This window comes from Pecten maximus, unplaced genomic scaffold, assembly GCF_902652985.1.
Source record: "Pecten maximus unplaced genomic scaffold, xPecMax1.1, whole genome shotgun sequence".
In the NCBI taxonomy this organism is placed as follows: Eukaryota; Metazoa; Mollusca; class Bivalvia; order Pectinida; family Pectinidae; genus Pecten; species Pecten maximus.
Window position 1 is genome coordinate 1 of NW_022981037.1, and position 11,442 is coordinate 11,442.

General features: G+C 36.3%; 2 protein-coding genes across 3 annotated transcripts; both read right to left on the reverse strand.

Moving 5' to 3' along the window:
• Positions 1-1,064: 1,064 nt before the first annotated feature.
• Positions 1,065-7,582, reverse strand: LOC117319876. 2 transcript variants are annotated; one of them, XM_033874591.1, is made up of 5 exons: positions 7,399-7,571; positions 6,330-6,394; positions 6,002-6,112; positions 5,567-5,651; positions 1,065-1,180 (listed from the first exon to the last, which is right to left on the reverse strand). In XM_033874591.1, coding segments are annotated over exons 1-5 (270 nt in total). In that variant the 5' UTR covers positions 7,400-7,571; the 3' UTR covers positions 1,065-1,172. The 2 variants fall into 2 exon arrangements, with proteins under 2 accessions (XP_033730482.1, XP_033730481.1); XM_033874590.1 differs by lacking the exon at positions 1,065-1,180 and having other exon boundaries at positions 4,569-5,651; positions 7,399-7,582.
• On the reverse strand, positions 2,011-4,557 carry LOC117319875. Its single transcript, XM_033874588.1, has one exon. The coding sequence runs from the start codon at positions 4,545-4,547 to the stop codon at positions 2,265-2,267; it is 2,283 nt and encodes a 760-aa protein (XP_033730479.1). The 5' UTR covers positions 4,548-4,557; the 3' UTR covers positions 2,011-2,264.
• Positions 7,583-11,442: the final 3,860 nt, after the last annotated feature.

An 11,442-nucleotide genomic window follows, 5' to 3' on the forward strand; every position in this document is an offset into this window, starting at 1 on the left:
GAAACGTCTGTACACTCATATGGTCTTAAAAGGCCAAGTTTATGAATGCGAACGTTTTTACAAACCCGTTATAGATTTTTACACCAATGACACTGACAACCAATACAGCTGTCTGATGTGTCAACAGTTAACTGTGTTGACCCCATTTTCCGTAGATGCTAATTATCTACTAGAAGAGGAACCCATGGTCAGAGAAGAGGTTCCATGGTCAACAACCACCATCATTCTGAAGGTATTGACTCCTGCCCCTGCTCAAAATCGATTTCAACCTCATAATAATCAGGTCCATCAAGTGACAGGCACTACCACCGCTACATCTTCAAATGGGAACAACCAACACAACTTAACGTATTATTTACAACGACACATGTCAAATCAAAAACTGATCCCCTCATTACAGATCAACGTAAGGTCAAGGCTTGTAAACAATCATTAACTAGCAATGCCAAATGATTTTTTTTTTCACGTTTTAGAAATATTTTCAATCCATAATTTGAAAAGTTAGCTTTTTCTGAACAAAATAAAAAAAAAATGAGTGAAATATCTTGAAAACCTCAGAAGTTAAAGAGTTTTGAATTTTCGAAAAACAAGCATGTATAAATGTGCCATGTCTGAAAAATATGAAATAAGGGGCCCAAGTCTATAAAATATTATCTATACATCATATCATCTTAAAACTTTCAGGATTAGTCATTCTGCATCTCCTCAATCAAACAAAGCCAAGTTCTGTGTGAAAATCATAGGTTTCCCCTATAAGAACAAAGTTTTTGTACATGTACCCCCTTAAAATTCTTGAAATACCATGCAGTTTCACATAACTTCGCACACAACGTACGGTTTTCTTTTGGTTTGATTTCGTTTTAATTTCTATAAACAACCAGGTTCATTTAAGGACAATCCAGGTTTTGGAGGTGGAGGAAAGCCAGAGCAGCAGCAGGAGAAAAGCACCAACCTACAGTCAGCACTTTGCCATTACCTCACGTTGGTTTACATACAATATGCACTGCATACATCTTTTGAACTTTCAATACTCATCATCTTACAGATGAAAATGACAAAAAGGATGTTTTTTTTTGGGGTTTTTTTTTCATGCTTTTATTGTTACCTATTGTTCTTTATTAATCTTCCAGCATCAGATAATCCCCAAACCAATTCCAGTCTGTCTCTATCAGTCAGAATCCTGGAAAAAAAGAAAACAGCAAATTTAATACAGTACAAATGACATTTATGATCTTACTTTTGCAGTATCAATAATATACATTTGTGGGATTATCTTTTAACTCAGTGAGATACTGATTTAGCACATGGATCACATTTCAGTTAGTCCTACTCCTTAGTTTAAAATGTATAAATTAGCACACTGCAATATCTATAAAAGCTTATGTTCATTTCAACTTTTAAGTACATTAATTACTTTTAGCCAAAATTGTAAATAACTCCACAAAGAAACAAAACAAGCAAACAAAATGTCTAAAATGAAGAGATTTTAACACAGGACTTTTGCTTGTGTGATAGAAAGATTTCAAATATCAAAAGTTTAGTACATTTTCATATCGGTATCTAAAGACTATTGGTCTCTAGCCAAACACAAGTTAGATATAATGAAATCTTACATCACATAAAAAATCTTCTTCTACAACACAGCAATTATGTATGAATGATATTTTCTGGCGTGGTTTGTTTTTCTTTTCAATAACATTATACACAACATGGACATAATCCGACTTTAAAAAATTACCAGAGAAAAAGTACCACATATAGAAACATCCATTTTTACATAATTCATATTATATCTAAGTATTAACTATGCATGCAAACAAGTATTTTTGTTTTGTACAAGAATGACACTAGAAAACAATCTTAATAGATCTCTATAAATAACAGCTAACTAAAGTTAAAACCTGTTCTCTCGATGTTGGCAGGACTGTGCTAGAGGTTTTGAGATTATTTGCATTAATGTGTTCAAATATTCAATGCAGGACCAGCAAAGTACTTTGAATTTACCAGTTCGAGATAACGAGATTCAACTGTAATTGAAACAGACAATACATGCAGTGATGTTGTAATTTGATAAAATCATGCAGTCAAATTTGAACAAAAATATAAAACTCAGAACACAACTAACTGAAGCCTTACACATAAAAAATCTTGTCTTTGTCTTTTTTACAACCAATGTCCATTTCTAAAAAATATCTACAGTTTCAATCAATCAAATATACAGTCACACAGTAAACTTAAACAGTTCTAGTTTGAACACTCTGGAATTACTTGGAATGAGATGAAACCACAATCCTCACATCACCATTTCTGTAATCTTCAATTAAGTTGTATGCATAAATTGCCTCATCATTGGTGTACTTAACATTGTACCACATTGGGAAACCAGGCACTACACTCACGACCACGCCTCTGTAGGTGTTGTCAACAAAAACATGATCTATTGTCTTGCCGACCAATAATGGTATGTCGCTCGTTTGCCTCTCATCTGTTGTCACAGTTGCAGCACTCTTAATAAGTTCAGTAACATTGGCTTTCAGTTCGGCCACAGACAGTTTCTCATATTTACCATCAGCCTTTTTCCTAGACATATTAAAAACTTTGGAGTCGGAATGCCTTTGTTTTAAAACATATCTCCGAAATTTTAACTGGGAATATAATGCCTTAAGCATTTCTCCTTTGTCACCTTTCAATCTTGAAAGTCCTTCTTCAATCTGGCTAACACTTTGCCAGAGTCCATAAAAGCAAACATCATTTGTGAGATTTTCAGCTTTCAGAATCCTTTGCTGCTCAAGTCTTTTTAATTCCAGTTGTTTCCGCTTCTGGGCATCTAACCTTTTTTGCTCAATCTCTTTTAATCGTTCTTTAAATTTCTGTCGCAACTCCCTTCCTTCTTTCCTAGAACTTTCTATTACCCTCTTCTTTTCATCGTCCGGAAGATTGTGTAACCAATCACTAGTTTTGTTGTATGAATACAAAAGATATGCTTCATTCGCCAGAACTGATGCATTAGGCCGGTATGAAATGAGATGGTCTAATTGTCCAAATATAAATTCTGGTGATTTGTTGTGTTTTAATGCTGATTCAGCAGCTGATCTTGTTGCAGAAGAGACATTCCAAAATTTCCCTCCTGGAAGATGCTCAGAAACCATTCTCTTCAACAACTCCTTCATTGCGACACACATGCTCTGTACTAGAGGCAGTGCTATTGTTTCAAGTTCATCTGGAGCCAAAAGTTTTGCCAGTACAGCATCTGAACTATCTACCTCCGAGTTGAATGGTGTACTCTGCCCTTTAAGAAATTCCTGTGCCAAAACTGTATCGGTTGAAGTTTTTTCGAGAAAGTCAACCAAAGTTTCAAAGTGCATATTCATGTCCAGGATGTGTCCAGGTGCTTCAATCAAGCGCCACAGTGGGGCTGTTATGAACTTGGAAACGAGGCCAAGAACCTTGGCACCAGCTAAAAACAGGGTTTCTTTTGCATCAAGCAAAACAGCTTTCAGAAGATCATTTGACGTTCCATGAACATTACCTAGAAATTCCTGAATGTCTTGTGAGTGGTAGTAAACTGCTTGCCCAATTAGGAATACCATGTTGAAGCGATTATGTTTGAACCTCAGAATATGGTTTTTCTTCTCTCCTTTGCTTCCAAGATAAGTTTTCCATGGCAAAAACACACCATTTTTTTCATCCTCTCCCATCGCAAAGGCTTTGCTGCATGTGCGCAAAAGTCGCAAAGTACCACTCTCTGACTTGTGGTATCGCTGAAGTTCAGGCTTTTGTGCTGATCCTATCAGTTTTCCATCAAGATATGCTGTTTCAAACTTTTTTAATGATGCTTCAGACACATCTGCTATGCCAACTAACAGGTGTAGACCACAGAAAAAGTTATTCATCTGGCCACACAGTTCTTTTTCTTGTGTTGTTAAATTTGTATAGTTGTAAACAACATCAGGTAAAATCTTATTCCTATATTCTTGCAGCAAGACATTGAAGTGTTTTTCTGTACTGGCACGGTCAGACATAGTATTACATACATTCTTCAATATATGATATCCTACTGTTTGTCCAGGTTCACAATCTGCTTCTTTGTCCTCTGAATGTGAACAATAGTCTGAAATATCTTTCAGTATTTCTTTCATTGTGTCTAGAGTACACTGCCCACTTTTGTTTTCCATTTCCCGAAGACCAAGCAGATACGAATTTTTGTCTTTGTCTGTAATCAAATAGCTTTGATAGGTGTGTCCATGTTTTCTAGTCTCATCTGTATATAATGTTGTTTCTTCTTTTGCAGAAAGAACAGTTCCAAGTTGCTTTTGTGACAGGGAAACTTTTCTGTCAACCATATTATCTACAGTTGTGCGAGATGGGAGACGGTTGGGTATCTTCCCACATAATGAAGAGACTTCTCTGATAACAGGTCCAACATTGTGCGTAGCCACTTTTAAATTGGTTAAGTTCATCGCACATTCAACTAATTCAGGAGTAAAAGTGTTAGATTGATGATCATACACATGAAGGTCACATTCATCCAGTAACAAACCTTGCATGTAATCATTGGAGATATGCAAGTCTTTGTTTTCTTTTAAGACAATCTTGTTTCTGTCGCATATGGTTTTCTTTTCTTCCTCTGTCTTTCGCAAAATTGCATCTAATTTTTCCTTGTCATTTTCCAAACTCTTTACTCTGTGTTCCAATGATTTCAATTTTCGATTCGCGTTGATCAGAGAAGAATAATTGTTCTTACTTCTGGTCTGGGCTTTCGTAAGAAGGGCTGTTTTAACCTTGAGCTCTTTTTGAACAGTCTTCACACTTTTCAGAGCAACCGCTGTCTCCTTCTCCACCTTCCTTTGGAAACTTTCTCTGCATTTCTTGGACTCTCTTCTACCTAACTTTCTTTTCAATAATTTATTTGATTGTACTAACTCCTGCACTTTGAGTCTTCTTTCTTTCAACTGTGTCTGTAAGATGTTAACTTTTTTCTCCTTTGTTTCTGTTGTTAGTGTTGCTGTACTAGGCATTTGTAGAGAGACTAAGGTACAGCCAGAAGTAGAAGCTATGGTGGAGGCTGATGTGGACTCTGTTGGCACTATGAATGTTTCATTTCTAAATTCTTCTTTCAGCTTTCCCCTTTTCTTTTTGTCAGAACTGGCAGCACGGTGAATTTTTGAAATACATGCTTGAATGTTAACATCTCTAATAGCCACAATTTGTCCAATACATTCAACAATACTTTTATATTCCATTTTTTTTGATTTTCCAAAGCTGAAGATTTCCAGGACACTGCCAACAGTTAGGTGTGTAGCAGATGGTTTAGAGTCTGAAAATACTAGTTGTAGTTCAAATCCAAGATCTTTGCAGAATGCCATGATGAATAATTAAAATAATTAATCAATATAAATGTTTTTGGACTTAATAACAACTGGACCGAAAACAACAGTTTGTGTTGATTTTTCTCTGTGTTCTATTTTCGTACACGAGTGGTATGATGTTAGTGGTCCATATATCAATGAGTCGGAAGATGTAAAAACAGGACCTGTCAATACAGTTTGGGTTAGGATTGACTTGCCTTTTTTGGCCTTTCGACGCAGGAGACTCTGGCTAGGATCTTCAGAGCAGGTTTCCGCTGGCACTTCTGTATGTGAAGATCTAGCCTGTTCGAAAAGTAAAAAAAAAAAAAGGAATGTTAAATTAATCAACTGGATGTCATGACATCAGACTCATAATTAATTAGTCTCACTTTATTGGATTTCAATTATATTCTGGATGTCAGTAACTATGACAACAATTATATTAATGCAAATAGGAATACAGTTAATCCAAGATTTTAATTCAGTGATAATTCAATAAACACATCCAGTACTTTTCATTGGACTCCTAAAATGTCTGAAAGTACATTACTTAAATTGAACGTAATGGGACCTGTGATTTTTACAAAACAAATGAATTTAAAGAACTCTTGAAAATAAATTGACGACTGATTACTGTAAGATGGTTTTCTTACTTTTTTCCTTGGTGGGGTTGGTGGGGTTACAGGCTCCCACTCATAATATGACTCGTACTCTCCACTGTCTGGTGGTTGGGTGGAGTCTGAATCACTTTCTACTGGAATAACCTGTACATATGAAAAAAAACAATATTGGACATGGTTGGTGTTCACACAAGATTTTTGCTTCAGGGTTTAATTTTGAAATGTTCAGATTTACGTCCATGTACTTGTCTCATCTTATACAGATAATTTTTTTGTTCAATATATTTATGAGCTTATGAAACATATATTTACTCATTGGTATATACTGAAATTTTATATGTTAAATTGCTAGTATTATTACCTCTGTCTGTGAGCTTGGTCCAGCTTCCTCTTGATCTCCAAACAAGTCCTGGGAGTATTCATCCACTATTGATTTAGCAATTGTTTTTTATTTGAAACAATATCCTCAAAAAAGTCATTTGTACAACAGATATTTTTTTAGGATATTACCATAAATATTATTTCAAATACAACATGAAAACACATTGTAACGGCCCCATATTTATGTATTTGATAATTAATACCTTGCCAATTATAAATTAAGGAGTAAATATAAAGTATATAATATAATTATCATGATTAATTGATTAGAATCATTTACTCCATGTAATTGAGAAGAAATGTTTATCCTACAATCTACATTTACTTATGGGTTGATTTGTATATCAATTCAAATTATCAAAACACAAGTTTGTGAACTTTGAATTTTGTGCAGAATGTTAATAAAAATTACAATAGTTACAGTGACTGTGTTTACATATGATTCATAACTAGGCTATTGCACAGTCACAGTTTAATTATTATACTAATATAGTAGAAGTGCTATAATTATTCATGATTAATATAAAATACTTTAGAAAATGTGCTATATCATTTATAATTTATATATTATTATCACTATCAGTAATAATTTTCACTCATTCAAATTCAACATTGATTAATAACATTATAATAGAACTTTTAGAAGGTTGAATTATATCTTTTAGTTTTATCACTTGATTTAAAATTTAAAAGTAATTCCAAAACTAAAGAAATCTGCATCAATTATTTCAGAGAGGACAGTAGTATCTTTTTGTTTTCTATGCTATTGGACGGTTTATTAGATGTAATACAGTATAGCAGGCTGTAGCCTACTGCGTAGTTTGACAGTTCCGCGCGAAATCTGTGCCGCAAGAGTTATCGAACTTGAACTCACCCAAGTCGCTTCAAACACCTTATTCCTAAGTTTTACGATGTTCTTGGTTATAATAAAAGCTTAATTTTGTTTAAAAACATATCAAATTATTAAGGAAGATGGGAATTTATAGCGTATTCGGGGGATTTGTGGTAATCGCATGCGCTTGAATATTTCAATCGTATCGTAAACCTACTTTCTGTTCTGTTCCAGCGAAGAAAGTGTGAAATACGTCATCAGTAAGGAGTTTCCTAATAAAAATAGCACTGACTTTCGAACTTCTTTGGCTTTTTCATATATCAAATCGACGTAATGCGAGGGTACCTTATGTGAGGTCGGGAAACAACCATTTCTAAAAATAGGGTTGCCAGCGCCACCTGGTGACGTTTGGCATCGCTACATTAACCAAAAAATGTTGCATCCAACAGCGACTGAACTTATCCAAAGACATTACATTTACCGCCTGGCAAAAAAGTTACACATGCAGATGAACTAGAGAGATCGAACAAAATCTGTCAACTCCAGCTAACAAACTCAAACCTGGGAAAGCACGAGTTTAGATCACAGCAACCCCAACGGGACACATCCCAACAAGAGACCTGGCAGAGCGATTTAATCAAATCGAGTCTGACATGCTTTGAGCCAGATTGACCCACATAGAAAGCATACAGTCTATAAATAACCAACTTCAGTCCTTACTGTTGCAGTATCTTCTCGCAAACAGAGACCTAATATTACGCAACACCACTGACAAGGGAATATACAGACTTACCCCCCCCCCCCCCCCCCCCCATCCCCCCCCCCCACCCTAGGGATCCTCCCACTGTAAGTCCTAATTCATGAAAAAAATACCTTGAACCTTTTCTACAGTATTGTCATATCTCCAGAGTTGATCGAATATGAAATCGAAACCAGATAGTTAGCAACTGAAAAAAAATCAGTCTAAAGTGTTTTTTTTCTAATACTAGAAATCTACTCTTGATGTAAGACCTACTTGTACCAACTAAAAAAAACTGGAAGAGAATGCTACAAAAAGCAAAAAACAACCTGGAAGGAGGACATCCATCAGAAATCCTCACTGAATTACCTCAATCCTGACTTAGCTAGTGTAGGTGACGTTCATCACCTGCATGTTACTGTACATGTGAAGTGAAGGCGAGGCTGTATCTGGAACATTTACGCTCCAGTCCAACCGGGCAATCTCCAACCATGCAATACAACGTTAACCGTATGTGCAAAATGTGTAAGCACGGATCGAAACCAGAGAACATTTTATTGCAACCTGTGAAGCCATGGAACCAGCTAGGAAACCATATATGACTAAAATAACAACATCTAGAAATTAATTACCGCGAAAAAGTCCATCAAACTTGTCAATTAATCTGAAACCTTGACCCAGATTGTGCTTGACAACGCATCAAAGTGTACAGCCCCCACTCCATGTTCAGGGGAAAACAGTTCCTGCCTCGAGCTGGTGTCAAGGGAGCTGATAAGCTCCATTCATTGTGAACGTGCTAGGCTTCTTGCTTTCTCATGATTATAATTAATCTTTGGGAGGAACATATGGATACTTGTATATACTATATAGTAAATAAATCTAAATCCCATTTGAGAACAAGACGGATAAGAACATATGAAAATTTCAAATTATGCAATATCAGGAATACGAATTTTATTAAAGAAAACTACTCCATAGAAATATTACCAGAACTCCTCTGGGTGCTCCGTTAAAGAAGCGGAGTATTCTAACAACAAGATAAGACAAGACATGGCAGATACATACAGGGATGGCCAGCGGTCATTGAGACTAATTGTCATTGTTGACTGATACACCTAATGTTGGTAGGGGTACATTATAAGGTAAGGAGAATATGAAATACCATACATTATCGTTATAAATCATAATAGAATATAAATGTTTTAAACAGAAAAAAGATAATTTCGATCAGTATATTTAAATATGATTGTAAAAAGACATCAGCTCGAGGCGTTCATCGCGATATAAAACATCAGGTTGTAAGTCAGGGAAAATCCTTTTTAGCAATACAAATCAGTTTGCACGACAAATGAACATATATACAATTTGTAATTCTATTATCGGTTCTTGATTTTTGCAGTAATTATAAGATTTCCTGTTTGTGTTGAATGTATGTGTTTGGTGAGGTGACCATCTAATTCCTTGTCTCGGAGGCACATCATATCCTTATTGTTTTGATCGGCGTTGATGTCACACTCTCCAGTGGTATCAGTTTGTTATTTGTTTGAAACCTACATAATGTGATTGTCTAAGCTCTGTTCATATGATAATTGAATATCGATTGTTTGTCTTTAAGTATTGGTACATGTATATATCCGTTTATTTTCTCCAATTTTCTACATACATGTGGTATCATATAAATATTACATTCTTTAGCATCTGACATTGGATATTGTCAACCCGAGGAAACCATTGTCACCCGAGGCGAAGCCGAGGGTAACAATGTGTTTTCGAGCTAAAAAGTGTAAAGAAAGTCATTATGATTACAATATCCTAATTAAAACTCTTCACACCAATCTTTAGTCTGAATATTCATTTAATTAGTAATAAAGCAGAATCTTACCGAAGCAAAAAAAAATTCTTAAATTGTCCTTCAAAACATCTTTGGAAAACTTCAAATGCGCTTTCCTCCCCAAGGAACGAACGTAAAACCTTCACTTTGTTTTTTTACTATTTTTGCGTGTTTTTCGAGTCCTCCATTTCTTGCTCCGAAACAGGACCGAATCTCATGTTGACATGTTGACAGTTTGTTTCTGCGTTTAACAAATCGATGTCGAATAAGCGCTCCGTTGATATCGTCATAGCAGTTAAGTGATCTAGTGACCGGATATGAGGCGGTGATGGTTAAAATGAGCTTTCTGCTTATGAGACATTTTTTCACTGTCTCATGGCTTTGGTTTGGTTTGGTTTATTTTGTTTAACGTCCTATTAACAGCTAAGGTCATTTAAGGACGACGGCCTCCCATGAGTGCGACATGAATGCGTGTGGTTAGTGCGTATGTGTGTTTTGGGAGGCTGCGGTATGTTCGTGTTAAGTCTCCTTGTGATAGGCCGGAACTTTTACCGATTTATAGTGCTACCTCACTGAAGCATACTGCCAAAGACAACAAGTAAGACACCCCACCCGGTCACATTATACTGACAACGGGCGAACCAGTCGTCCCGCTCCTAATATGCTGAGCGCTAAGCAGGAGTAGCAACTACCATTTTTAAAGACTCTGGTATGTCTCGGCCAGGGGACAGAACCCAAAACCTTCCTCACAGCGGCGAACGCTCAACTAAAGGCCAAAAGTAAGGCATTGTCAAGGGAGACATTAGGACCATTTTGCAATTTTGTTTTCCTGCTTAGTCCCCCAAAAAAGTACAGGGCTTCTGCAGAAATAGCGATAATAACATTCAACTAAAGTTCAAGATAGCTATTTCGGTTTCCCGATCTGACTTAACAATGAACGGGTACAACTAAGGACCAAGGAGAACCTACACATCAAGTATGAGGTACACCTTTTCAGTAATGCTCTAGAAATAGCGAAAACAAACTTCAGCTATCAAAATCAAAGATGGCCGTCTGTCAGCCATTTGCTTTCCCTAATCAACCTCAGTAGTATAGTAGGTAGGTTTTGGGCCACATTTATGAGGTGCAGCACCTCCTGGCTGGTGACACGTGTCAACCCAGATGAGGTGCAAAACAAGATGGCGGCCAAACAATGAGGTGCTAAAACAAAATGGCGGTCGAAAAATGAGGTGTAAAAAAAATAAAATGGCGTCAACCGAAATGTTGTCAAATGGCGGGAAACAGTTTTGTTTATGGTGTGAACAACACACCCGCAGGGTGTGAGTGCGTTAGCTAAACTCCGGAGCATGCGCACTGCACTATTTGGTGAACTATTGTACGTATACCATTGATTGTTACGGTATTGAAATTGTATCGGTAAATGTTACAACCGCTGATCATAACTTGGTCAGTACGTCCACTTTGAACAAATATTCACACCTGAACCGCCCAGCTAACCCAATATGTTTGTTCGGCTGGCTCGTCCAAGTGTGAATGTTTACCGAGAGAAAAAAAAAAAATCACAGAGGTCAGCACTGTCACTAACACTCTCTGCGCTGTTTTTGAAAATGATTTTAAAGTAAAGAACCAACTTAATCAGTACCATTTCACAAAATATATCAAAGAGAATGGAACATTCACTGGTTTACAGA